The sequence below is a fragment of the Esox lucius genome, chromosome 14 (assembly GCF_011004845.1).
Source record: "Esox lucius isolate fEsoLuc1 chromosome 14, fEsoLuc1.pri, whole genome shotgun sequence".
NCBI classification, from domain to species: domain Eukaryota; kingdom Metazoa; phylum Chordata; class Actinopteri; order Esociformes; family Esocidae; genus Esox; species Esox lucius.
Genome location: NC_047582.1, coordinates 29,138,984 through 29,154,082, shown reverse-complemented (window position 1 = coordinate 29,154,082; position 15,099 = coordinate 29,138,984). Strand labels below are relative to the sequence as shown.

At 38.4% G+C, this 15,099-nt stretch overlaps 2 protein-coding genes across 7 annotated transcripts; both read right to left on the bottom strand.

Annotated features, from left to right (window-relative positions):
* On the bottom strand, positions 1-2,848 carry im:7150988 (golgi-associated plant pathogenesis-related protein 1-like). 3 transcript variants are annotated; one of them, NM_001303854.1, is given in 5 exon segments: positions 1-572; positions 899-976; positions 1,213-1,428; positions 1,697-1,723; positions 2,765-2,848. In NM_001303854.1, coding segments are annotated over 4 exon segments (471 nt in total). In that variant the 5' UTR covers positions 1,704-1,723; positions 2,765-2,848; the 3' UTR covers positions 1-402.
* A 5,927-nt stretch (positions 2,849-8,775) lies between these two features.
* Positions 8,776-14,725, bottom strand: glipr2 (GLI pathogenesis-related 2). 4 transcript variants are annotated; one of them, XM_034297050.1, is made up of 9 exons: positions 13,380-14,725; positions 13,193-13,262; positions 11,984-12,010; positions 11,501-11,707; positions 11,177-11,254; positions 10,524-10,763; positions 9,933-10,151; positions 9,642-9,719; positions 8,776-9,433 (listed from the first exon to the last, which is right to left on the bottom strand). In XM_034297050.1, exons 3-9 carry the CDS (start codon positions 11,988-11,990, stop codon positions 9,267-9,269), a joined length of 996 nt encoding a protein of 331 aa, XP_034152941.1. In that variant the 5' UTR covers positions 11,991-12,010; positions 13,193-13,262; positions 13,380-14,725; the 3' UTR covers positions 8,776-9,266. The 4 variants fall into 4 exon arrangements, with proteins under 4 accessions (XP_034152941.1, XP_034152942.1, XP_034152940.1 ...); XM_034297051.1 differs by lacking the exon at positions 13,193-13,262 and adding an exon at positions 13,054-13,122; XM_034297049.1 differs by having other exon boundaries at positions 13,054-14,725.
* Positions 14,726-15,099: the final 374 nt, after the last annotated feature.

Sequence of the window (15,099 nt, the reverse complement as noted above, 5' to 3'; positions counted from 1 at the left end):
ACATTTTTAAAAAAAAATTATTCTTATGTTTGCTGTAACATTTATTAAAAGCAGTACTCATTAAAAAACATCTGTCTTACAAAAGAGAAACAAAAACAGCACCCAAAGAAAGGAGCAAAAGAAACCATTGGCACCTGTTTGGCTTGTGGAATCACTAGATTCTACAGCCACAAAGACATTATTCCACATCCCGGTTAGTAACATTTGGAAACAAGAATGTGAAATGTTGATCTAAATGCATACTTAAGCTTTGGAATGAGAATACCAATGTGGGTATGTTTTGAGTTAAGTTTAAAATACAATTTTGAGGAGATGCAATATAGACATTGACTCGTTTCATTGACTCGAATATAGACATTCACAAGTGTGTTTTCCCGATTTTGAGAGCAGTCAGTTAGAGGGTCAGTTAGAGGTGGAACTGCCTAGTGGAAGGACATTCTTCTCAAAGTAGCCATCGTTGCTGATGTTGCCTGCTGGGTTGTACTGGCCCACCACAAAGATGGTTTTCCCATCTGTGGCAATACCCACTCCCACTTCTCTAGAGTCCTTCCAAACCACCTGGGTGAAGTGGCCTGGAAACAACAGCAGGGGGCACTGTTAGTCCAGTAGTTACTACATCATGCCCAGCATTTTGAGGATGGAGAGGACAGGCAATTCAGGTCAACATGGACAGTGTTGTAAAATAATTTAAAACCTCTGACATTTTGTCTTTGTAATGTACTCATGTGTTAATATTCTGTATAATCTCATGTTTTATGTTGACCCCAGAAAGAGTAGCTGCTGCATTTGGCAGTAACCAATTATCCTAATAAATCACTAAAATACGAAGACAAAGTTGAGCTTTAATGGATTCCAGTGGCTCTACAGAGTTTCCTAGAGTGTGCAGATTGTATCTCACCTGTACCAGGGGTGAAGCCAGGCTTATCAAAATGGTAATCTTTGATTTCACTGTACCACTTATCCACTGGTTCTTTCCCTTCACAATGAAATCATAAAACAAAGTGGAATCAATATTAAATCAAAGGAGCATTCAGAAAACGTATTCACAAAAATCAGTCTACATTTGCAAGTTAAATAATGCCACAACAAATATCCACAGTAGATCATTAGTGTAATGCCCTCTAGTTGAACTTTGTTCCAGATTGATTCTATAAATATTAGATTTACATTCTTGATAATGTGATTTTATTCTTTTACTGATATATTTCTCACCATTATATTCTTTGGGAACAGAGCTGGATGCATAGAAAATGTTTTCTCCATCATCTGTGGAGCTGTGTTCCAGGCACTTTGATGACAGAAGATGATCTGCCCATTTCTGGGCGGAGTTACAAAGGTCTCTACTCAGTGTTAGGGGCGGGGCACCGTGCTTCTGGCGGTAGTCATTATGGGCATCCACAAACTGGCTCTCAAAACTGTCTAGAAGACCTCATACACACACACATATACACACACACACACACACACACACAGAAGATGAACGGTTACAGGTTACTAAAATAAAGCAGTCACAATAACAAAACATCCCTCATTCTATACTTAGACTTCAATTCTCATCTTTCCCTTGGATTTCTCTTAGCTTATTAATAGGGTTTTATATGACAACCAAAGACAGGGTGGGACATAATCCTTTGATACTGGTAGAGAACAATCATGTTTTTGAAAGTGGAATCACAGGACGTTGTTTTGCACTCACCTGTCATTGTTTAATTCTTCCTCTGAACTGCAGTAGAAGACAAAATGTTTTAACAATTATTGTTTCTGGTTTTCTATTGTAATGTACTTATTATGCTGCAGGTGTTTGCATTGACTTGACTGGACCTTTAGAAACACAGAAATTGTTGGATTTGTTTGTTTGTCATCCATTTTACCAGGGTTTAAGTGTAGATTTTGCGTGACACAATACACATGAATTATCCAAAATACTTTATAGGTCAGACACTTTGCAAAGAGAAATTCTAAATCTAAGAAAATTCTTCACTCAAAGAAAATGCTGAAGTACATATGAATGTACAATATATGCTGTAATTGATATACGCACTTTGACTTGGGACCAAATACCAGATCTAGCCTTCAACCATCTTTGACATTTTGAACAGGTAATACATTATTGTGATTTGTGACACCCTAAGAACCTTCAAACTACTCTTTTATATTGTAAGAATGACTCTATTCTCCATGACAGACTCCCCCTCAGTATCTGTCAATTAACATGGTCAAAGATAAATGCTCCTCTTCCTTTCAGCTTCCTCCAAACCCTAAATCCTCCAGTTAGAGTGCCTCTAGACAGGCTGGTTTAACTGTTGGACAGTTGCCAGAGGAATTGGCTCATTAGTGACCAATAAATACTAATGTGGGTGTGGTCCACCACATAAATGAATAAATTAGTCTGTCAAGGATATTGGGGGGCGGTAGATTATTTGTTTGGAACAACAGGAACACAGTGCCCTTGTCTTGGTTTGAGAAGATGTAGACAATATATTTGTCAGACAGAATAATCATTATACATTGGATGTATACTTTATGTATATAGAATAATATTTATTATTTATATATACATGTATATGTGTATTATGTATTGCACATACAAAATATTTTACTTATATACATTAAGTCAAAGGTTGAATACAATATATCGCACAAAAATATGAATACTATAAAAAATTATATTGCAATTAAATTTCAGTTAAAATATATATATATATTGTACCAATATCTAAATGAAGTAATCTTACAGAAATATTCAGTTTCATATATCACTCACAGAAAATCCCAGAACTGCAGTCAGTGACGGAAGATGACTTGAGGCACTACCTTCTCTTTCTGTCTCTTGATTTCTTGTTGTGGCACTGATCACTCCCCTCTCTCTCTATTTATCACTGCGTGAAACAACCCACCTTTAATGAGGAGATTCCATGGAACAGATAGTGTTTCTTAGTAACACACAGACAAACAAAAACAGAAAGATGCGGACAAACAGACTAACACGCAGACACAGAAAAAGCTGCAGTCTTTCTAAGTCAGACAAGCGCTAACCTGTGGGCTCTGTTCTATTGTTCTATGCTGGTATTTCACATTAGTTCTTACCAACATAGTTATAATTATGTTGATTTTGTTACAGGCTCATTCAATTAAATTATTGAATTTTTGCATTTTAAAACCTTGAAATGCAACACATTATCTTGAAAGCCTGAATACCTCTGGTGTGACGTGATTACTGACATTAAATGTATAGTGCTTCTCCAAACGCTTTGCCTTCTTTTCCAAGTGTTTGCCATCTTTTGTATGCAGTTCCCTCCAGAATTATTTGAGCCTTTGATGAGTATGAGCAAAAAAAGAATAGAAAACAAAGAGAGAAATGTATTGTTATTTAATCAGCATATTCTTACTCCAAACAATTTCCAGAAAGAAGGTAAGAAACATTTGTTGTTAAATCTGATTGATCTCAATCTAAAAAAGTTCCAGAAAGATTTAACTGATGTAAAATTGTAAAAAAAAGTCTTTTTTCAAGAAGTGTGTCACGATTATTGGCACCACTAGACATTCGTATGAACTAAAGAAATGAACACAGAAATTAAATGAGACAAAATATTGTTGACCTTCATAAATCCGACAATAGCTATTAAATAAATGGCTAAATTTGAAGTGAGTTTGGAGTAAAAAGAGTGATGGTCATGCAGAAAAATTATGTAATCCCCTCTGTTAAGGAGAATGTGTGATGCTTTGGAGCTGATTAGCTTCCTGGAGACCTGCTCATTCAAACCAAACTCTGGCTTTATCTGATGTGTGGGGAGGCAGGAGTGGTGGGTGGGTGGGTGGGTGGCTAGTAAAGGCATCAACATCCTACTAAGTGAGTCACCTGACGTTTAAATAGACAGCTATACAATCTGACACGGTGATTGGAGGAATCCTGCATCAGCTGATGTGTTGCTGACCAATTACCACTCGGGTTTCCTGGCTGAACTGGCTACGCTAATTATTGGTGATTAGCAAAATTATTTTAATGCTTAATGTTGAAAGTCCTTGGCTAGCCAACTTAATCTCCAGATTAAAAATCCAATTGAACATATTTGCAGAAGATGAGACATAAAACAAAGATAATTTGCAATACACAACAGAGCACCACCAGAGTGCCTGGTAGAGCACCACCAGAGAAGATACCCAGCATCTGGTGGGGTCAGTGGGTTTCAAATATTTAACAGTGCCTAATTGGCACAATGTGTATAAAACTGAAACAAATAAAAACTCAAGCCTCATACTAACTATTCCATTGCAAATCCAAATCTTTAGATTACCAAAATATGGATGACTTTTTGGGTGATTGGGCATAGATTTTTGGTTCACGAGTGGTGGGTGACCCCATCCTCTGGAAGAACTTACCTCTGCACATTAGCTGTCAGTTTGAGGTCATACTTCTGTCATAGTTCTGTAAACATACAGGGATCCAAACTTCAAGTGTTGGTGTTTATTTACACACATCAAAACAAACACAAGTGTTTTTTTCCAAGTCAAAACACAAAATACTGATTTCACTGAATCAGTCCACATTGTGTTGTCTACATTGTGTCGTCTCTCTGGGCCCGGCCACAGAATTTCATCTACATCACATGCAATGTTCTCTAGTCCAAGGCACCGGGGAAAATATCTTCTGGAATACCGTGTCCAGGCCTGACATGATGCCCGGTCAATATCCCCACATGCCACCTCCACTGCCTGTAAAAGGGCTATGCGTTGATGGGGATGACGGTCATAGACCTTCCAGCGCCAGGCAGAGAAGAACTCTTCAATTGGATTCCAGAATGGAGAGTATGCAGGAAGGTTGAGTACAGTGAAGAGTGGATGATCTGTAAACCAGTTGCGGACCAAAGCAGCCCTATGGAAACTAACATTGTCCCATATAATGACGTATCTGGTCTGCTCTGGTGTCTGAACATTAGTGAGCATGTCATGTAAGGTGTCCAGGAATGTAATGATGTGTGCAGTGTCATATGGGCCTAGGGTTGCATGATGGTGAACAACACCATTTTGACCTATAGCTGCACACATAGTTATGTTACCACCACGTTGTCCTGGGACATTGATGATGGCACGGTGTCCAATAATGTTCCTGCCACGTCTCCTTGTTTTAGTGAGGTTAAAACCTGCCTCATCCACAAAAAGCAGCTCATGACCCATGGCATCTGCCTCTAGCTCCATCACTCTCTGGACAAGACAAAACAAATGCAGCACAGCAGGCCCATGCACAGCACTACAGTATGCACTTCCAGATTCAGTACCAATGATACTATAGCTTACCTGCACATAGTCATATCGCAGTTGTTTCACACGTTTACTGTTTCTTTCAAAAGGGACTCTGTAGATTTGTTTCATTCGGATTCTGTTGCAGGCAAGTACACGACATAATACAGAAATGCTCACATTGTGTGTGTTTTGGAAGGTGGTGTCATCCTCAGTTATGCGCTGCTGTATTTCTCGTAGCCTTATGGAATTATTTGCAATCACCATATTGTCTATATGGGTCTCTTGTTCTGCAGTGAACATTCTTCCACTGCCCCCAGCATCTGGACGTCTAGCAATTCTGTAAAGTAACAATTTCAGTATTTTTACATGTATGGTATTGTTGTGTTTCTCATTGGAGTATTGGCAGTGCTACAGAATTTAGTGCAAAGTGACTACTAACCGATTCTCATTTCTAAATGTCCTTATGATGCTTGCTACAGTGTAGCGGCTCAAGTTAGGCTGAACCCTTTGGCAGCTTCCTTCAGGGTCGTTCCATGGTTGATTACATGGTCCACTATTGTAGCTCTGATGTCATCAGAAATTATATTCCTCTTCCCCCTCCTCATCCTCCTCTTCATCCTCCTCATCCTCCTCTTCCCCCTCCTCGTCCTCCTCTTCCCCCTCCTCATCCTCCTCTTGCTCCTCCTTGTCCTCTTCCTCTAATTTCACCTCCTTGTCCTTGTCGTCCTCCCCCTCTTTCTTCTTCACCTCTGCATCCTCTTCCTCCTCCTCTTCCTCCTACATCTTCGCCTCCACGTCTTCTTCCTCGGCCTCCTCTAATTCTCACTCTTCTCGCTCTTCTTGCTCCCTCCATTGTACTCCACACGGACAGCTCACCTGTGGCTTATTTATAGTGCTTAGACTGATTGCAAAGTGAACTATTTATCTAAAACAGTTTTCACATGTGACAGTCTGCCAGACAGTTGGCAAAATAGTGTAAATAATAGCCATACATGTGTATAGTTTTGCTAGTTTTGCACTGATCATTTGGGAAATGAGTGTAAAGCAGTGAGTTGTGTTTACAGTTCCACAAAATGAGTGCTGTGCAGTGGATTGTACCTACAGTTTTGCAAAGTGTGTGTTACAAAATTGCGAACTGAGCGCAAAGCAGTGTTTGTGCTTTTAGTTTTGCAAACTCAGTGAGTTGTTTTGCTATAAGTATTAATGGTTTTAGAAATTGTGCTATGACAAGCACGGTTAGGGTTTAAGAATTCAAAAAAAAAACTGTAATCCTAGCTGACCTTGACATCAGATGTCTCTTATTGTGCTGCTGTTTCTTTTTCTTCTTTTTTTTTCTCTTTTCCATTTGTTGCCAGCTTTGTATTTGCTTATTCATGTATTCGATTTTTGTTATCCTGTCCAGCACGTTGGTCAACCGCGGTTGTTGCAAATGTGCTATGTAAACAAAGCTGACTGTGACATTGAATCCCACTGAAGAATTCTCTGCATGGCGTTGGAAGGTGTATGATCGCCAGCCCCATCAACACATACTCCTACAGGAGGAGGCTTGTGGAGACGTCAATCATGGGTCGTGCCAGGGCTGGATATGGCACTCCAGGCGACATTTCACGCTGCCTAGCTCAAGACAACATCACATGTGATGTGGATTAAGTCTTATGTCCAGACCCAGAAAGGTGGGATTTTGCCTTTCTGAGGTGGAGCATTTGTCCAGCTGAAAAATGCCACAAACTGTTTTCCCTCTTACCATCAGGCAGGCAGTACAGGACTCTTTCTTCCTGCTCCAGCAGGCTCAGGAACAGTTTCTTTCCAGCTACTATAACTCTGCTAAACTCTGTGACTCAACACTGACCATACCCACCCACTCAGCGCTTAGTACTGCCTCTCAGGGACCTTGTTGCACTGCTCTCTTTGTACTACTGGACTGTGACATTTCTTTTCAAAGTCTGATCAGGACGTTTTCAGGTGTTACATGTACATGTCTAACCTGGGAAAATCATTGCTGCTTATCCCTGTATTTCAGTTGTACATGCTACCTTACACCATAAACGTGACTTCATTGAACATTTAGAATTGTCATTTGTACTTGCATTTGCCTTCATTGGACATTGGTACATCCCACCTATACATTGTTCTTTATTGTTTCACTTGTTTTCACATTTTCTGCGCTCTTCTTTGTGCACTTCTGGTTAGATGCTAACTGCATTTCATTGTACTGCACTTGTACTTATTCAATGACAATAAAGTTGAATCTAATCTCGTCTTATCCTAGTGATGGTTTGTGTGTTCTATTTTGATGTGAGAACAACAAGCTTTAAGAGATTGAAGAGTTTTTCAAGAATTGTTCGCTTTTGGAAGAGATGTATAATGTTTTTCTGGTTTGGTGTAAGGTTTTGTGGTTAGTGTGTACTGTAGAGTTTTGCAAAAACAGCGTATAGTTTCAAAGATATTACCTAAGCAATCAGATTTTTTTTTTTTTTACATATCACCAACTACAAACCAAAGCACCCCTCTGTTTCTGTGGACCCGACTCGACAAACAAGCTCAACTGTTTCTTTCAGAAAGGCCCCTATGGTGTTTTTTCTCTAGAATAGATTTACAATGACAACACTTGATGCCGGATTTGCATCAGTGCAATGGGAAGTAGGGGTTCTGGCGAAAAGCTTTTTTTTAAAAAAAAAAGACCGAAACTAAATGCCACGCATTGTTCTTCTGTGCTCACGCGAGATCACATCACTACTGCCAATATGCGGATGTTGTCCGTCCGTTTCAATGACGCGCGTCAATACTGTGGATGGACACGATTCGACCGGATCTGTTTCATACCGGACCACGCTCGGCCATTAAACACCCCCCGTTCAAATAATCTTCCCTTGGCTTTGCGTCAGAGATACATTTATTTGTTTGTCTGACTAGCATTTAATCAATTCTTAAGACCGTTACGGGATGGTGGTAGGAATACTACTGGCTTGTAAACAATTCAAGCAGCCACTGGCAAAATCACACACGGGGACTTTATGTAGCTTGGTGGAAGCTAACCTCTCATCAAAATATTATGAAACATAAAAATAATTCAATTTAGCACAATGCTTAATGTGTCGAGATAAATATTCAAACATGGCAGGATTTTAATGTTCAACAAAGTGGTCTAATTGCAATATGTAAACAATTAGTCTATTGCAAACAATTGGTCTATTGGAAGCTCTGCAAACAATTTGGTGAAAACCACTACAAACCTCACTGCATACAGAGGGTCCCCCACCTGGCCTTGCTATAATCTGTCTTTCCCCTCTATAAAGGGACACTCAAGATTTGGCTGTGCCGGTAAGATTTACGGTTTGACGTTTGGGCTTGGTTATGTATATGCATGGAGGTAAGGTTATTCAGGTTCTAGTCAGGTTAGGGCTCAAGAATAAAGTACATGTTTCAGGGTTAAGGCCCACCTCCTCACAGGGATAGAAAAACAACTATTTATGTGTGTGTATGTGCATGTGTGTGTGGTGGGAAGGAGAGAGAAAGAAACACTCTTGACATATCTCCAGTTAGACTGCCTGTACATGTTTATTTGACAGGAAATACAGTGAAATGTAACAAAAAGAAAGACAATGTAAAATCAACTCATACAGATTTAAGAAAATAAACCTTGTAATTTATATCACAAACCATACCCAAAACATGACCCTTTTCTAACAAACATAACAGAAGTCATAGCAACACTACAGATTTACTCTAATACATATAGATTCCAAGCCTTAAAAAAGAGGAACAATTAAAGGCCCTAAAGAACAAAGCAATAGAAACCATTGGTAAATCCTTTGCTTGGTTTCCACTTGATTATTCAACACTTTTAGTAACAACTGGAAACAAGAACTATCAATTTGGTCTAAACGTATACTTGGGAATGAGGTAAACAGTGTGGGTATGGTTTGGGTTAGGTTTAAAATACAATTTAGGGAATATACATTGTAGAACTAGATGGGGATTTAACCTCTGTGGTAAATGGAAGATATTGCACACTATGGCTCACGCTACATCCTGCTACCTTTGGTTTTCACGTTGTCATGGAAATAGTCAGTGTTGTTGATGTTGCCCGCTGGATCGAAGAATGCCACAGCAATAAATTTGCCCAGCCCATTAGTTGCCAAGCCCAGACCTACTTGTTTTGAGGACTTCCACACCATTTGGGTGAAGTTACCTGGGACAGGAGTACAAACATCCAATGCAGATTAAATACATTCTTGGTCAGCATTTGTTAGCTCTTCATCGTGGAGAATCATTGTTCTCATGCTGAATGGTTTGTTGATTATAGTCAGTTGCTACCATTCTTAATTTACATTAAATGCCACAGATTTACAGTAACTATTGTGGATAGGATTAGGTGTAAATAGTAGTGGACTCCTTACCTGCTCCGTTCTTAAAACCAGGGGATGAGAAGTCATACTTTTCAATCTCCTTGTACCAAGACTCAGCTACATAAGATCCTACAATTGGAATGTGAGGCATTAAAATGACATGTCAGACTCTCACACAAACAATGTGCCGTGTCATTTCTCACCTAATTTAACTGACCAAGTTCTTCAGTGAAACTGTAATAATGACTTTGAAGTGTGGACTGCTGTGTAAAAATGAACTTCTCAAAGAGAAAAACTTCCCTCAGTAGATTTCTGTCTTTGCAGTGTAGACCTGAGACTCACCCGTAGGAGCTGTTTTACTGGATCCAGAGAGGCAGAATATGTTCTCCCCATGGCCTTTGTTCCTGTTCATCAGTCTGTTGATGCTTATAAGGTGATCTGCCCATTCCTGGGCCTCCTTCGTGAGGGCAGAGCTCAACTCCAGACGTCCTGCCCCGTGTTGACTGCGATATTGATTCAGGGACGTCAGAAGATCACGGACAAATGTATCAAGCTCACTGGCTGTAAGGGACACAGAAAGAAAGATGGTAGGGTATATGATTGTGGTCATGATTACCACTGCTCTTCATATAATAGCTCCGTCTGTTATAATGAAACATCCTTTTTTCAACAGTGGCCGTCACACTACAGTATCTGCCAGTATAAAGCATTTTTATCAGTCAGATCCCAGAAGACGATCTTCACAAAATTTTTGCTCACTTCAGATTTCAACACAAGATGCTGTGATTCTCCTCCCAAATTCGTCGTCTAACTGCACTGACTAGTCACAACCAAACTATTCAGACTACAAACAAATGACTACAGAGCCTAAACACCTAAATATCAAAACATCTCTCATGTATGCTTAGATGCTATAACTGAAAATGATCTCACCACTGCCTTTTCCCTCAGGATGAGTCGTGCCTTTCTGGCTGGGATCAGGTTTCCTTACAGGTGAAGAGGGTCTGTCAGAGGTGGAACTACCTGGTGGAAGGACATTCTTCTCAAAGTAGCCAGCGTTGCTGATGTTGCCGGCTGGGTGGTACTGGCCCACCACAATGATGGTTTTCCCATCTGTGGCAATACCCACTCCCACCTCTCTAGAGTCCTTCCAAACCACCTGGGTGAAGTGACCTGTAAACAACAGCAGGGGGCGCTGTTAGTCTAGTAGTTACTACATTATGCACAGCTTGTTGAGGATGGAGAGGAATACACAGCCATACCTTACACATTTGGATGCCTGTGTGTGTTTACATATATGACAAAACTTTATTATAAACTGTTGTGCCTTGCACACAGAAAAAGCTAAAATTCAGGTCAACTTGGAATATTTTGAAAAACTATTTAAATCTTTTGACGTTTTGTCTTCGTAGTGAATTAATATTCTGTATAATGTCATGTTTTATGTTGACTCCAGAAAGGGTAGCTGCTGCATTTGGTAGTTGCCAATTACTCTAATAAATTACTAAATGACCAAGACAAAGTTGAGCTTTCATGGATTCCAGTGGCTCTACAGAGTTTCCTAGAGTGTGCAGATTGTATCTCACCTGTACCAGGGGTGAAGCCAGGCTTATCAAAGTGGTAATCTTTGATTTCACTGTACCAACTATCCACTGCGTCCTTCCCTTTACAATGAAATCAGAACAAAAGTGGAATAAATATTAAATCAAAGGAGCATTCAGAAAAAGTATTCACAAAAATCTCAGGCATTTGCAAGTTAAATAATGTCACATCAAATATCCATAGTAGGTCATTACTGTAATGTCCTCTTGTTGAACTTTGCTCCAGATTTACTCCTTTCAAAAATAAATAATAGATTTACATCCATTCTAGGTAATGTGATTCTATACTTTCACTGATATATTTCTCACCATTATATTCTTTGGGAACAGAGCTGGATGCATAGTAAAGGTTCTCTCCATGATCTGTGGAGCTGTGTTCCAGGCACTTTGATGACAGAAGATGATCTGCCCATTTCTGGGCGGAGATACAAAGGTCACTACTCAGTGTTAGGGGCGGGGCACCATGCTTCTGGCGGTAGTCATTATGGGCATCCACAAACTGGCTCTCAAAACTGTCTAGAAGACCACATACACACACAAACACACACAGAAGTTGAATGGTTACAGGTTACTAAAATAAAGCAGTAACTATAAGAAACTATCCCTAACATATACTTTGACTTCAATTGTCATCTTTTCCCTAGAAAATATGTGAATAATAAGATTCCCTGGAGACTTATTAATAGGGCTTTCTATGATAATCAAAGACAGGGTGGGACATAATCCTTTGATACTGGTAGAGAACAATCATGTTTTTGAAAGTGGAATCACAGGACATTGTTTTGCACTCACCTGTCATTGTTTAATTCTTCGTCTGAACTGCAGTAGAAGACAAAATGATGTTTTAACAATTATTGTTTCAAGTTATGTATTGTAATGTACTTTCCAGTATATGTAGTAATTGATATACGCACTTTGACTTGGGACCAAATACCAGGCCTAGCCATCAACCATCTTTGGTGTCTTTAATAAGTAATACAATACATTCAAACTACTCTTTTATATTGTAAGAATTACTCTCTTCTCCATAACAGACTCCCCCTTAGTGTCTGTCAGTTAACATGGTCAAAGTAAAATGCTCCTCTTCTTTTTAGCTTCCTCTAAACCCTAAATCTTCCAGTTAGAGTGCCTCTAGACAGGCTGGTTTAACTGTTGGACAGTTGCCAGAGGAATTGGTGCATTGGACCCAACAATGTTCATACTTTTTAGTTGGCCAATATATCTATATGTCTTAAGTAATATTAAAAATTTCAGAGATACTGAATTTGGGATTTTCATTAGTTGTCAGTTATAATAATCAAAATTAAAATAAATAAACACTTGAAATATATCAGTCTGTGTGGAATGAATGTATACATTATACAAGTTTCACTTTTTGAATGGAATTACTGAAATAAATCAACTTTTTAATGATATTCTAATTTTATGACCAGCACCTGTACATTGTGTTTACATCATTATTTGCATACATATGTTATATATTTTATGTTTTGGATATACAAACGTTACTTATTATTATTAAGTCAAAGGATGTCCAATACCCACTACTGGTATGCTTTACAAACTCTTATTTTTGTACTACAGTGTAATACCATTGTGTTGATGAAATATCTCACTAAAATATAAATAATATATAAAATAATAATTTAAAAATGTAAATATAATAATATTAATATTGAGTATATATCCTTGACTGTACTATATATAATTGAAGTGATCCTATAGAAATATTCAGTTTCATATATCTCTCACAGTAAATCTAAGAACTGCAGTCAGTGATGGAAGAAGACTGTCTCTTGATTTCTTGTTTTGCACTGATCACTCCCCTCTCTCACTATTTATCACTGCGTGAAACAACCCACCTTTAATGAGGAGATTCAATGGAACAGATAGTGTTTCCAAGTTATGCACGGACAAACAAAAAGAGAAAGCTGTGGACAAACAGACAAACACACAGACACAGAATAGGCTGTGGTCATTCTAATTCATACAAGCACTAACCTGTGGGCTCTGTTGTATGCTGGTTCATTCTCACATATGGAATGATATTTGACGTTGGTTCCCACTGAAGCTAGAATTATGTTGATGTGGTTACTGGTTCATTATTAATTACTGAAGTTTTGCGTTTTAAATGCAACACTATCTGGAATGCCTTTATCGGTCATTTTGCTGTGACGTGATAACTCACATTTACTGTATTGTGCTTCTTCAAATGCTTTGCCCTCTTGTCCAAATGTTTACCCTCTTTTCCAAATGCAGTGTACTCCAGAATTCATGGAATCCTTGATGAATGAGCAAAGAAGAATAAAAAACAAAGAAAAATGTTTTGTTATTTAATCAACCAGTTCTTACTGTAAACAATTTCTCGAAGAAAGAAATAGAGTAAAAATGTATATGTTTTATTCAAGTTCAAGGTCAGACAACACAACACAGACCAAAAAATGTCTAACATAGAATTTCTAAACAAACAGTCGGAGGCAGGGCTTTCTGTCTTAGACATCCACTTCTGTGGAATGATCTACTGGTTAAGGTTGGAGAGGCAGACTCAGTTCAAACAAGTGTCTACTAAAGACTCATCTCTTCAGCATATGATTACGTGTAGCTTGACCCAGCGAGGTGAAGGTGAATGGAAAGGCTTGATACAGTCCAGAGTCATTGTTAGGATCACAATACATTCGGGGCAATCCTACATCAGCTCATGTGTTGCTGACCAACTACCACTCGGGTTTCCTGGCTGAACTGGCTAAGCTAATTATTGATGATTAGCAAAATTATTTCTAGGGAGTTTTTAATGCTTAATGTGGAAAGTCCTTGGCTAGCCAAGTCAATCTCCAGATAAAAAATCCAACTAAATATATATTTCATTTGCATTTGCATTTGAATTAAAAAGATATTTTAAACATACAGCAACTGCAATACATGCCTGGCAGAGCATCACCAGAGAAGATATTCAGCATCTGGTGGGTTTGATGATTTGTCGGCCACTAAAATTATGTACTTCAAAATGCTTGGAAAAGGCTTTGTAACCCCTCCCAGAACCCTCATTATTTTGATCTTGCCATGATGTATTTCAACACATCCAAGGAAATGGCATTGCTCCATTTTAAATTAGCATAAATGTTTTAAATGTTTTTTTATGGATGATTTGTTAAACTGCATTACCTTTATCAAATAATTTAGCAGACATTTTGCTTAAATATCCAATTGTCCAAATAAGTAAAAAAAAAAAAAAAAGGAAGGAGGTAGCTTCTTTGACAATGTGCATATCGACATTTAGCAAGTTTTTAGCAGATTAAACTGAAAACAAATGTTGTATTTTTGGCTCTGAATGGGCAATGCAAGATATTCCAAGGAACTGCTTTGAAACTGTACCTGTATTCAATTAATTCACTCATAATCCTGAAATTATAAACATGTTCAACAACAAAATAAATCTGTTTTCCCCATCTACCACTGGACTGCAAATATACATACAGCTCCGGAAAAAATAAAGAGACCACTGAAACTTTTTCTTTCCTTTCTAAAAAAGTTGAAAAGGAAAGTATTGAGTAACAGAAGTGTTCAATTTGCAGTGGTGTCTTAATTTTTTCCAGAGCTATATATATATATATATATATACTCAGAGAACGGAACATATCTAAAATGTCTAAACCATCATTTACATGCTTCTAGACCATTACCTTCATTGTAACTCCAAGACCACACATTTTCATTATACAGAACTATAACATAGTACAGCAAAACCTTTTATGTTAAAATCCCTGGTCACAGGAATTAATTAAAGTGACATATATTGACAGTATGTGGATATGTAGCATCGACACGTGGGTGTGTAAACACCTATCACTGAATACATCCTTCAATTTGTTACTGGTACAAAGTCCTCTCATGCCAATTACTTAATTCAC